Genomic DNA, 12,094 nt, shown 5'->3' on the forward strand with positions numbered 1-12,094 from the left:
CTCTCGCGCCACTCACACCCTCAACATTACTCAATCTCAAATGTACAATTCTTCCCAATGAGTATATTAAACTAACACATTTTTCTGTGCTGCATCTCTCCAGAAGATAGTCCATCTAAAGTGGACAAACATTCATCAACACTAATAAAAAGCATTCCACCCCTGCCCAGTCCCCTCCCTGTATCTGTAATCCCTTTCCCTGCTTTCCCTCCCTCTTACTTCACACTTGCTCTACTTCCTAGTAGACTATGTTCTGGTTTCTCCTGCCAGGGGCACAATAGACTACTGACACGGATGGGCGTTTGAAATTAGTATGGTGGTGATTTGGTGCAACATAAGCATAGTAACAACACATACCATGGGCCCAGTGAGATCACACTGTGTTCATTGTGTGCATTTTGTATTGTGTACTTTAAGGGTGGTGTGTGACAGGGATTTTGTGATGTTGGTGTGAGCTTATAAGTTGCAGTTGGCCTATAGCCAATAGAGTGTTAAAGTTGGTGTTTACTTGAGGTGGGGTGTAAGTGAAGATTATATAAGGTCAATGTAGCCTACCATATGTGAGAAGGAGTTGATTATATTGGGCATCCAGTGTTACCAGTGCTAATCCGTATTATTAATCAGGGTTTCTTCCCCTTTGATGCCCAACAAGAAGAACATGAAATGCAATCTATGCTTTGCAGTGACATTGAAGCATTTTTCGTGAAGGAAACCAATTCTATGTACTTTGGCAAATCCCCAGATGTTGTCATTTCTCCCCCAGGGGGAGACCCTTCTCATGAGGCCAGGGAGGTGAGGCCACTACCAGATAGTCCCCCTGGGGGTAGTACTCAGCGGGTGCATCTCATGGGGAGGGAAGCCCCCTATGGGTTTAGTGACAACCTGGGGAGAACATGGTATCCCCATAGCCCACCTAACCCTAACACACCTTCCTAACCCACTCCACCAACACTTTCCCTAGTGTTCCTATAGGTCTCTGTCATGCAACAAATACAGGAAGTACTGGGACGAGGCAGAGTGTGGACTCCTTAAGAAGCATGTGTCCCTTAAGTACTGAGATAAGGGAGAGACCAATTGCCTAATTGGAAGACCTAAAAAACAGTACTGGGAGGAAGCACAAGTGCAAAAGCATAGAGAGCACTTATGAGAACCTGAATGAACAATCTAGTTGTTCCCGAAAGATAATCAGGCAAGACCCATTAAAAACATGAAGCGGGAAACTAGGAAAGAAAGAGAGGCCCTCCCTGGAGGAACTGTGAGCGTGGGGAATGCTCGGCTCAGCAAAGGACTCGAGCAGATGCATGAGAGCTTACCAGGAAGGCGCAGAGGCTCTTACCTGGTCCAATGTGGAATGAACATCTGGCAAAGCAGCGGACGTCTTGCCCAGACAAGCAGAAGGACTGCATGGTTGCACAAAGGTGCAACAGCTGAAAATCTGCGAGTGCCGCTGAGATGCCGCAGCACGCCGGAAGAGCTTTGAAGCATGGAGAAGCCTGAAGCAGAGGGCAGAGAACTCAAGAGACCGAATGGGCCATGGCTGTAGAGAGCCTAAAGGTACATGGGCTACCGGGGCATTGGAAGGGGTACCAGAAGGCACTGGCAGACGCTGGAGCTACAATATTGGGGCCCAAGGAAGCCCCTGGGGTACAAGCATAGACCCCTAGCAAAAAGGAACTGCAGCGCCAAGGGGAGAGAATCCCATTGGTCTGGGACCTGCATTCTTCTATGAAGAGTAACCCAAGTCATCTTCATAGTCACACTACCTGGTAGGATAGTGAATCAGGTCTGCAGCACCAAAAGGGAAAAAATCCAACGGGTCTGGGACCTTAATCCTCTTACGAAGATCAACCCCAGTCATCTTTATAGTGACAGTACCTGGCATGATAGTGAACCAGGACTCCTACACCAAGTCCGGAGGAACACACAGGTCTGGGACCCACATCCATAAGATTGGGAACTCATGTGAAATAAGAACCATTGAAGCGTATAGCAAGTCAGGGGAAGGAACGTATCCCTCCCAGAAGATTGTGTCTGCACTGTGAATTGTGAAAGTCTGAGAAGGGCTTGGGGGAAGGGAATCTTTCCCAACCCTTGTGAACTGGAAAGTAAGAAGACCTCAGGATAAGAGTATGCTCTCATCGCAGATAACAGCAATGCAGAACATGATGAAGTCTTTTGCATACCCATAGAAGAGGATACATTCGAATTAACACAAGGCAAGCTCCAAAACGAAATAAAGGAGGCATCTAAGCAGATGGCTAAGGAATTTACTGATGCCCTGCTTGATTCACCGCTATATCTGGATGCTTTAGATAAACTCCCAGCAATCAGAGAAAAAAATGACTTGACACAAAAACAACTGAAGTCAGTCAACCACTTCTGCAACATATCACCTCACCCGAAGCAAAATGGAACTGGGACCTGCTTGCAAACAGAATCTGCTATATTAAAACAGATAAATGAAAAAGGCTTAACTCAATCGCCTCTGTTTGCACAAGGAACGGAATTACGAAAACCCTTGGAAACACACAAAAAAAAATGATCGGCAAAAATCAAAAACTGGCACAAAATCAGTGTCAGAATCTAGATCAATAAAATGGCATTTTAAAAGAAAGGAGGTTTTAACTCAACAATCTAAGAAGATGCAAGCCATTCGAAAAATGAATGTGAATGAGCATGTTAATACCCAAATACTACAGGAATTTTCTGACCATGAGCTACTGCTGGCTTTGACACGCTGTGATCCGGTTCCAGGCTTTAACAAAATAGATCTTGACCCAAAAGCAGATAGTCTGGAAAAAAACGCAGCTAGGAACGTGCAAATAAGAAGCACAAAACAGCCTGGTAAACATTTCAAATAAAAGTGCAATTACTAATCAAAATGGATCATTAGCAGGAAACAGCTTGTGTGCGATAACATTAAGAAAGTGAATCAGAAGACGCATGCAGGGCTGAGGATTATTCAATTGTCAAAACTTCTACGCCACAAATTAAAAGTATAAAACGTGCCATAACAGAAGTGGATACTAACAAGTCCATTATAGAAATGGCGCCTGGACAAAAAAACCAAAGCGGCAGGACAGGAGGAAAAAGCCTGTCAAACGTTACAATCAAATGACCAAATCCAATTGTTAATTAAAGAGTCAAATGGGGTGAATCAACACCCAGACAAAGAAAAAAGGAAGCAAAGCATAACCCTTGAGAGAAAGGACACAAGTCAGGATGTGAAGATCGCAAAACGAAAGGCGAATCAGAGGGGAGAGGATGCAAAACAACAAGAATCGACTAATATTTCCAAACAAACCAGTCAGGAACAACTTGGATCACATGCAGAACAGTGTGCTAATTTACAAGCAACGATTGGGTCCATGGTCACCATCACACTTGCTCCATTCCTCAAGTTATATGAAGCCCTCTATGATAATTACAAAGATCAAAAAACTCTGATGGCAATAATGCAAACAAAATGAATATACGTGGAATCGTATATTGAAGCCACGAAGGAAAGAAGTGCAAGAGAGAAGGAGTCTGAAAATGTGATCTTCAAAACACTAATCTCTAAAAGGGAACACATCGCGGCCGCAAGAAAATCAGCCCACTAGCTCCCAATAAAGGAGAGGGTTATATTCATAACCCTGACTCTTACCCATAAATGCATCCACCTCTCTGCACCAGCTTACCTTTCACAAAGAATCCACCCTGCCACATCTACGAGGCCAACCAGATCACCCTATGCAAATATGCTCACCGTGCCCAGGGTAAAAAGAGCCAGGGCAGGAGGCGCTAGTTTCCCCTACCTTCCCTCCCTACACTGGAACGCCCGTCCTATGACGCCTCATGCAGAAACCTCACTCATTGCTTTCCGCAAAGCCATGAAAACCACACTGTTCGCCTGATCAACACCACAGTCCCTATAGGACTTCTCGCCACATTGCTTGATAAACCTGCAAATGTACCTGCAACTAGCTTACTGCATTAATGTGCTACTAACGTAAAATATGCAAAACGTAAATTTGTATTTTGTACCTCCCTGTAACAAAGTTCCCTGCAAGTAACAGCGCCACAATGCCCATGGGCTGTTTTTGCGCTATAGAAATGTAAAAATAAATAAATACCTCCTGCTGTCTTCCCAGAAAATTGGGTAACGTGAAACCAGTCCAAAGAAGGACCGTGGAAGGCAGTCATTTCGCAGGCTATGTGAGAACATTGAGAAACAAATACTTGGAGAAGGGAGGAATTCTCCAGGAACCCAATAGTGAAGTGCAACAATGTTCAAGAAGGAATAATGTCAAAGTTGGGACTTTTGCATTGGAACTGATCCCTTAAGATGCTACAAGCTGGAACGTTGTCTCCTCAGAAAGGAACTGAGACCTGGAGAAGGGAGTCCTTCTCACAGGCGAAATTTCCCCTATGATTGGAACTGAGGCTCATCATCCAGAAGAAGGGAGTCATTCTTCTGGGCCAAATAGACCCGCTACCCTTGTTCTTATTAGTTACAAGTGTGAAGGATAGAAGTAGATATTTTGACATGATAGTGGACTTTTTTTATTTACTTGGACAATCTGACCGACTCATTCGTTTTTTTTTAATTAGAGGCAGGGAAAGCCCTCTTAGATTTAGGGAGAGTTCGGTTTCCTCTTTATTTTTGCCTGGATAAAAGTCTTTGCCAATCGCTATTGTGAGCCAGACTCGTCGTAACACTTACCTGGACTCCGCGGGAGCGTAATGCCTTCTCAGCCAGAGGATCTGTTATTTGGGCACTTTTTGGATTCTTTTTCAGTGAAAACGTCAATAACAACAATAGAACTACTCTAATTTCTATTTTGTTGGGAATAAACTTTATAGCAGTGCGCCTTTGATAATCCCTCCCTTCTCACATGTGTTTAAGATTTGTGGAGCTCTCCATCCTGTATTCTACAGGGGCGCGTTGGTATGAATACTTTTAACTTGAAAGGCTGCGGTGTTCAAATGATTCTTGTCAGAATGATGTCCTTGCTTTTCTAGAGTCATCTTTGGTAAGTATTTGGTGAAAAAATAGTATAGTTCGTTAGATTCTGAGCAGTCCCTACGTTGGAGAGATCTCTCTTTCTAATATTTTCCCTTTTAACTTACAGGTTCTTGGTTTTCAGAAAAGGTTAATGGCTGCGGATTGGCTGCGACTATACTCGGTTTGAGAAAACGTTTAACAAACGTAAGTTTGTCTTAACTGAGTAATTGCAGCCTTCAGAGACGAGCGCGGTAATAACTAAGCGAAGAAAACTTGCTGAAACTTCAGGTAAGCAATGTAGGTAAAACCTCTTTCTTATTTCTATAAGTTCATTCATTAATGAAAATACCTTTTGTTTGCAGGTTTTTGGAAAGCTGTAGATGAAATACCTTCAGACAATGCAGAGTCTGCTGAGGAAACCTCTGAATGAAGGCACTCCGACCACGAACGAAGACTGCTGTGAAGAAGATGCTGAGGCTGTGAACGAACTTCTGACAGAAGATGCGGGGACTACGAAATAAACAGCTGATTGAAGAAACGCTTCGGAAATACTTCGGTTTGGTAAGTATTTTAAAAACGATGGAATTCTGTTGATTTTCTGTGGAAACTAATGTCTCTGAACTTTCTTTTCTTTGACAGGTTTTGTCAGGAGATCGCCGGTAGCGTTACCTGCTGTCAGCGGAGAAGACGCGAAGCGAGCACTCCAGCGGAGGCGGGGCTTAAGTATCTCCCTCTGCAATAGGTATAGTATGTGCTGTAAGTTAACAATGGACTTGGCTGCGGCCATGTTGAGTGTATAAAAACCAATGTAAGCGCTATGTGAGTATATGTGTGCAATGCTATGAATGAGACAAATGCCATTTGTGCCAGGCTTGTTGCCACTGTTGACCCACTGACTGATGTGAAGTTCCTTGCTTTCCTGGTATGCCTGAATGGGAACTGTGTTCCTTTACTGGGATCATGATACTCGCACTTCTGCACCCTTAAAGTACATCGATCTGCAACATGGTTTTAAAAAATGCAACAGGCCAGATCAGTATGGGTAGGTTTCATGAAAGGGTTGATGCCCTGTCTGTGGACAGTTATGCGGGGTAAACGGGGAGTCTGGCTGGGGGTGAGTAGAAGGGGGGAAAATAAAGTTAATAACCAATCAGACTGACCTCACACTAACATAGTCTCACTGCTGAAGACACCTTCAAATGTGGCCACATTAGTATTTGGGGATTAACAATGAATGACAGAATATCAATGTTGGGGGGCACAAGGCTACTATCTATGGGATGACACACTGGAAGATTCTGGTTGAATTGGAGCACTTTAACATTTCAGAAATTGACCTAGCAGTATAACTGCCACAAATAGAGTACAGCAGAGAAGTTTCTAATTCTTGATGGCTTCTAAAAAAGGAAAAACAATGCATCTTTTCCATAAATGTAGGGAGTACATATTTTCACCACAGGGTAGTTTAAGGTAACTTTTTCAACACAATTGTGGAATATTTCTGTTTAGATGCAAAAGTGATATTTAGGGGCAGAGCTGTGTTTCTGGTGGCCAACTTGCTATCAACATAGTGCTTGATAGAAGGTGTTCATATAATGCTCCCTTTTTATTTTTTTTGGAGATGCAAGCACTCACACATGCACCTGTAATGTAAAGGAGCTTGCTACCACCACTCAGGACAACTGTGCATGTGTTTCTTGGCTCCATCTTGATCTGTGTTTTTGGGATGGAAATCCCAAATAGCCTTTTTTTATTGTATGCTAACCAGCATTAGAGAGAAGAACAGACTTCAACCTAGGCATTTGGCCATCAACCAATGTACCCTTGTGGACACTCCGAAATATTCATCCTGTCCAATGCAGTCAATTGTTGGTGAGGGAAATAGGAGTCCTGGACAGAGCCAGCAGGGTGGATGAGTGAAGACACAGTACGAGCAGACAGCACAATCTCACTGGGATGCCTCACAGTTATCTGCTTCCTTTTCGCAAACTATTAGTATAGGTAGCAAAGTCAAATGCCTTCAATTGGTGTTTATCAGGACCAAAATCAAAGAAAACACTGCACTAAAAAAAGTGGCTTCCTAGTGACATGAAGAGCGTTCTACCCACTTACTGAAATTAGGCTGATGAAGGCACTGTGGCCAGCAGCTCTGCAGGCAATATTGGTGCGAACAAGTAGGTGCATTGCTACAAGCAGTGAGCTGAGGAGGATAAAATGCCAGATTAAAGACCACACACTCTGCCACATTGGCAACCTATGAAATGGGCACCAACGTTGTGTGATCACAGTCTCTCCTACCCCGACAATGGCTGTCTCTCCTACCCCGACAAAGTCTGGACACAATTTCTGAAATACATTCATATTTACTCAACCACATTTATCATGACGGGCCGTCAGGTGTGTGCAATTCTGGTCAATTGCTGGTTTGGGATATATCAGGTAAACGGCTCGGGTGTTAGTCCGTCGTCCTTCGTGATATGTGAAAGTGTTTGTGGTGAAAAGGGGGGAGGGGTGTAGAGTGTTTGAGCATCCTATGTGGTAGGTTGGGGAAAAGGTGTTATAAGAAGAGGGATACCGCGTCTCACCCGTCAGTGTCCCACTTCCAATCCTAAGGACTTCCCATAAAGGTGATTCTCCCTCACTGGTCCACCCCAGGAACTGGATCCAATAGCGATGGCCGTGTCCTGGCCACCTGAATGACAGACCACCAGGGAATAGTCAGGGAGACACCTTCGGGTTTCTCACATAGCATAATGTTGTAAACCAATTTGCTTTTTAGGTAAACCACCAGTCTTGCATAACATCAGCAGAAAGTAAAGTAGTGCTGGGTTTCTTAACCCAGAAAACGGTCAAATGCAGAGGAGTTTCTAGAGTGATAAATTGTAATCGCAAGTCAGATATCCTGAAAACGTGACATCAATTAACTATTCGGGTCAATCAGTGAGCCTAACCCTACAAGTAAATTGTACACATACCTGGGCTGCTCCTGTAATCATATTTGGGATGAAGTCTTTATGTCCGGGTGCATCCATCAATGTGATAATTTTTGTCTTGGTTTCAAACTTCGTCATCCCCACATCCATGGTGACCCCCCTTTAAAAAAAACAATTGAAAACACCAAGTCAAACATGACACCATCTCCCATTAATGATACAGTGTGACATCTAAATGAGGACACAAACTGACAGTATGCATTTTATTTTGTTTCAATTGTAGTTCAGATGAAGATTCTATACTATTGTAGCAATTTCTATTATTGATAAATATGAATTTTACAAAGAGAACTTAAAGACACACTTACCTAATTAGTATTCTTTCCATTTGACATTGAAATAACATTAGCACCTCGAGAGGCGCCCGTAGCTAATGAAAATGCTCGAAATACAGGGCTGTATTCACAAAGGAAAGCCAGCGTTCTGAGCACTTTCATAAGAGTCGGCCGCTTCCCTTCTGCCCACGCTGCCTTCACATTAGCAGCCGTGTAGATCACTACACAGGTGCTAATGAGTGATTTTTTTTATTGTGTTAAAAAAAGAAAAATGTAGCTTTATCTCACTACACGGCAACGCACAGTGCCTTCAGCCAGGCATTAACTTCTTCAATGTTGGTGACGTCCGTCATCAACATTGAAGATGGACTTCCTGGCTGAAGGTACTGGGATGTGTTGGGCGCGAGATAAAGGCACGTTTTTCTTACATTTTTACAAAAGAGAAAAAAAAAATATTAAGACCTGTGCAGTGATCTGCTCGGGTGCTAATGATGATATGCCCCTCGGTGGCTGGGCCCACCCTGTAGGTAACGGCCCGCCAACATCGTTAAGGGACCCACGCTGCGCCTGGGCCCCTAACTTGGGTGGGCCTGCTACCTACGGCATTTCGCCTCAGTAACACAACCTCGACAACCATGGCAAGGGTAAGGTTGGCATCTATTGATAAATAACCCATGCACACCAGACAACATGTACATTGTTAAAAGTAGGTGATTTGGTAAGGAGGTAACGTCTTAGCACTGAGCCGCTTCTCAGTGAAGGGCAATTGAATACAAAAGAGTAAACGCTGTACTTTTTGGGAAGAGAGGGTATCCTCCATTCTATGGGAAACTACAAGAGTTGCACTAAGGGGAACAATGGACAAATGACTGGAAAGTTCAGACCTTAATCAGTAGACAACGTTATAATAGCTCAGGAAATAGTTTATTATAATGAACCTTAACCGCTAGAATTAAGACAGGTGAAATAAAAAATAGAATAATATGATCGTTTTGCCAAACAAAAACTGCCATTCTGTACAATATGAGTTGCTACTGCAGTAAACGTCATTGTTATCCAGCACCTATGGAAAATTGAGGGTGAATGCAGCCTTAAATATTTACAGGACCGTCACCATCCAGAATGGTTTACTATTCAGTACATTTGGTGATCTTATCAGGCACTTCTCCATCAATAATGTTTTTGCTTAAAGTAATGACACATGCACGTCAACAGAGCTTTCTAGATGACAAACTGCCATCATCATGGCAGGGCCCATTGTTCAGGTGGAGTTACAGTGGAATTCTATAAACATTACCCACATTTATTCATACACCTAATAACAAAATGCTCCAATACACTTTGGAGTCTGTGATCTTGACTAAAGTCATATAGCAGATCAAATTAAAAGTAATGCTGCTGACTTGCAGTGTTTGTTGTCCAGTGCTTGTGCCAGTCATATATTAGTTAGTAACCACTCATTAATAAGACAGACTCCTTTGCAAGCAGTAGCCTCTCCCCATGTGGCCAGGGGAAGGCAGTGTAAGAAAAGCATGTGTAGAGGAGCAGCTGCATGCCTCTGGGAAACCCAGGTTTCCCTACCCCCATATGTTGGAGACCTGAGATTGTGCCGTGTTTGACACCAGCAGTTGTGCCAATACCGCAGCGTGTGTTCCAAAGAAGATACCCGTTGCGACAACCGTCCCGAATGTATCCTCCAAAGTGATGACAACCTAATGGAGGACGTCACAAGAGACATAAATGACGTCCTGAGATACAGTCTGAAAAGGATGTATGGATCCTTCAGAAACTAATGATGAAGTAAAGAATAAGAGAACCTTTTAAATATGAAGAAGATTACATACGCACAAAGTGCTGCAAAGAATCAACCATTCAACAATTGTACAGACGCTGAAACCTAAGTAGATTAAGTCATCATAGAAGCTGGCTACACATAGTGAATAGAATGAAGGCAAAACCGCCATTATATGGAAGCTGGACATCGGTATCATTAATTTAGTAAGCCAGGACCCATGAAGAGAAAAGGGAAAACTGTGTTGCAGCAAGAATAAGCTGAATCGTGGAGCTACACGGCAAGGTTGAATGGCCTGAAGTCAAGACTGAAGCAGCCAAGGACAACTATCTATTCTGGAAAGGAACGAACGTGCGAAGAATGAATCATCCCTTGTTAAGGTGCAAAGAAAGAACACCAAGAGTACCAAGTTGTATTCATTTAGAGTATTTAAAAACCTGCAAAATGGACCAGATCGTGGTCTCCTGTCACGTGAGCCTAGCATGAAAATTGAATTCGGACTTGGGAGTCTCAGAACACGATAGTGAGTGCTTGCACTCCCATGTATTCTGAAGACAAGGATACTTTTGCAAGGCCAAGTTCAAAGACAATCTTCATGGCAGAAGGCATGGGTGATGAGAGATGCTGGGCTAACTGGGTGGGGAGGAAGTGTCATGCCCCATCTCCCTGCAGCTGGGTCTGAGCTTACGTGCTGCTCAGTGAACTGAATGTTCCAGACCTGGCAAAAGTGTGCCAACCAATTGTAGTGGTCCATATAATGAAGGACCTTATAGTTTGAAAACCAATGAGAAATTGTATATCTAATGTTTCTGAAAATGACCTATAAGCAGGCATATGTTTTCCACCTGATAGTGGACAGTCGATCACAATCCTAGTTCTTATAGAATGTGTACTTAGATGTTCCCCTTCAGCCTATCCTGACCCTTAGTAGGTTTTTTATTATTTTCCACGTAGTATGACATCACCTCTGACGTATTTTTGATATATAACTATGTTTTGTGAAAAGATTGCTGAGAGAACTTGAGCGTACGTCCGTTGATCTTCATTGTAAACTCCCTGTTTTAGATAATTGTGAATAAAACAGTACTTTGCCATCTTCCTGAGTTGGTTCAGGTATTTGGAGTCTGAGTTATTCTGTGTGATAAGAGGATTCAGCAGCGATTGATGGTGCTTGCACATATTTGTTGTTTTAAATGTTAAAAGTGGTGATTTAAAAGCAGGTAAAAGGGTTTATTTTAACAGTCTGGTAAGTATCGACTGTCGATTGAGACTTGTCATTATGGGGGATACTCCTCTCATGCGCCTACGCAAGACACTGCCAAAACTTATGCCCAAGCTCAAACAGTATAGTGCAGAATAGGTAAAGGGCACAGCAGATATAATGTTCATGCAGTGGCCACAAGGGAGATCATTGTCAAGAGCGGTGTTGCAACACATGACCACATACTTGCACGCGGCGGACACAGGGAAGAAATTAGAGAAAAGAGCAATTTTAAAGCTTTGGAAGATGCATCAAGAGGAAAGAAAAGACCCGCCACTTGAGGAGTGGATGCTTAATCAGCATAAGTGGGAAGGCGTCGAGCCCTCAGCTCCCATTACATTAGGCAAAGAGTGTTGCTACAGAAGAAATAGGAGTGTATCCTTTAAAGGAACTGTCATGATGCCTACCCCCGGGCATCAGGACCAAGGCCCTCAGCTCCGGGAGCAGGCATCCAGACATTTGTTTAAACCTCAGCAGCCCTGGCTAGGGGCTGTCTGGGTTCAGTCCTGGCGCCTTAGGTGCCAGGCTCATTATAGAAATCAGTCCTGGCGCCATAGGCGCCAGGCTCATAGACTTTACTTACCTGATGCAGGCCATGCTGCAAAAGAGTCCAAGCCTACATGAGGCCTGGATGGGACTATTTTGTTACAGGGACTATTTTTTACTCGGGCGTGGCTCTAGGGAACTTCTTACCTGGAACTACTTTGGAGGCTATTTAAACCACACCCGAACAGCAGCACATGCTTCGCGTTATTTTGCATCCAGCAGCGTGACGCTCACCGTGCC

The 12,094-nt window shown here is 43.5% G+C and overlaps 1 protein-coding gene across 1 annotated transcript in view; it reads right to left on the reverse strand.

Annotated features, from left to right (window-relative positions):
* The window catches only part of HBS1L (HBS1 like translational GTPase), a 1,647,668-nt gene that overhangs the window by 706,227 nt on the left and 929,347 nt on the right, over nucleotides 1-12,094 (reverse strand). The window contains exon 7 of the mRNA XM_069606737.1: nucleotides 7,963-8,080. Within this exon, the coding sequence (XP_069462838.1) occupies nucleotides 7,963-8,080 (118 nt within the window). The remainder of the gene's footprint in view (nucleotides 1-7,962; nucleotides 8,081-12,094) is intronic.

The sequence above is a fragment of the Ambystoma mexicanum genome, chromosome 4p (genome assembly GCF_040938575.1).
Source record: "Ambystoma mexicanum isolate Mex_15411 chromosome 4p, UKY_AmexF1_1, whole genome shotgun sequence".
Taxonomy (NCBI): Eukaryota; Metazoa; Chordata; class Amphibia; order Caudata; family Ambystomatidae; genus Ambystoma; species Ambystoma mexicanum.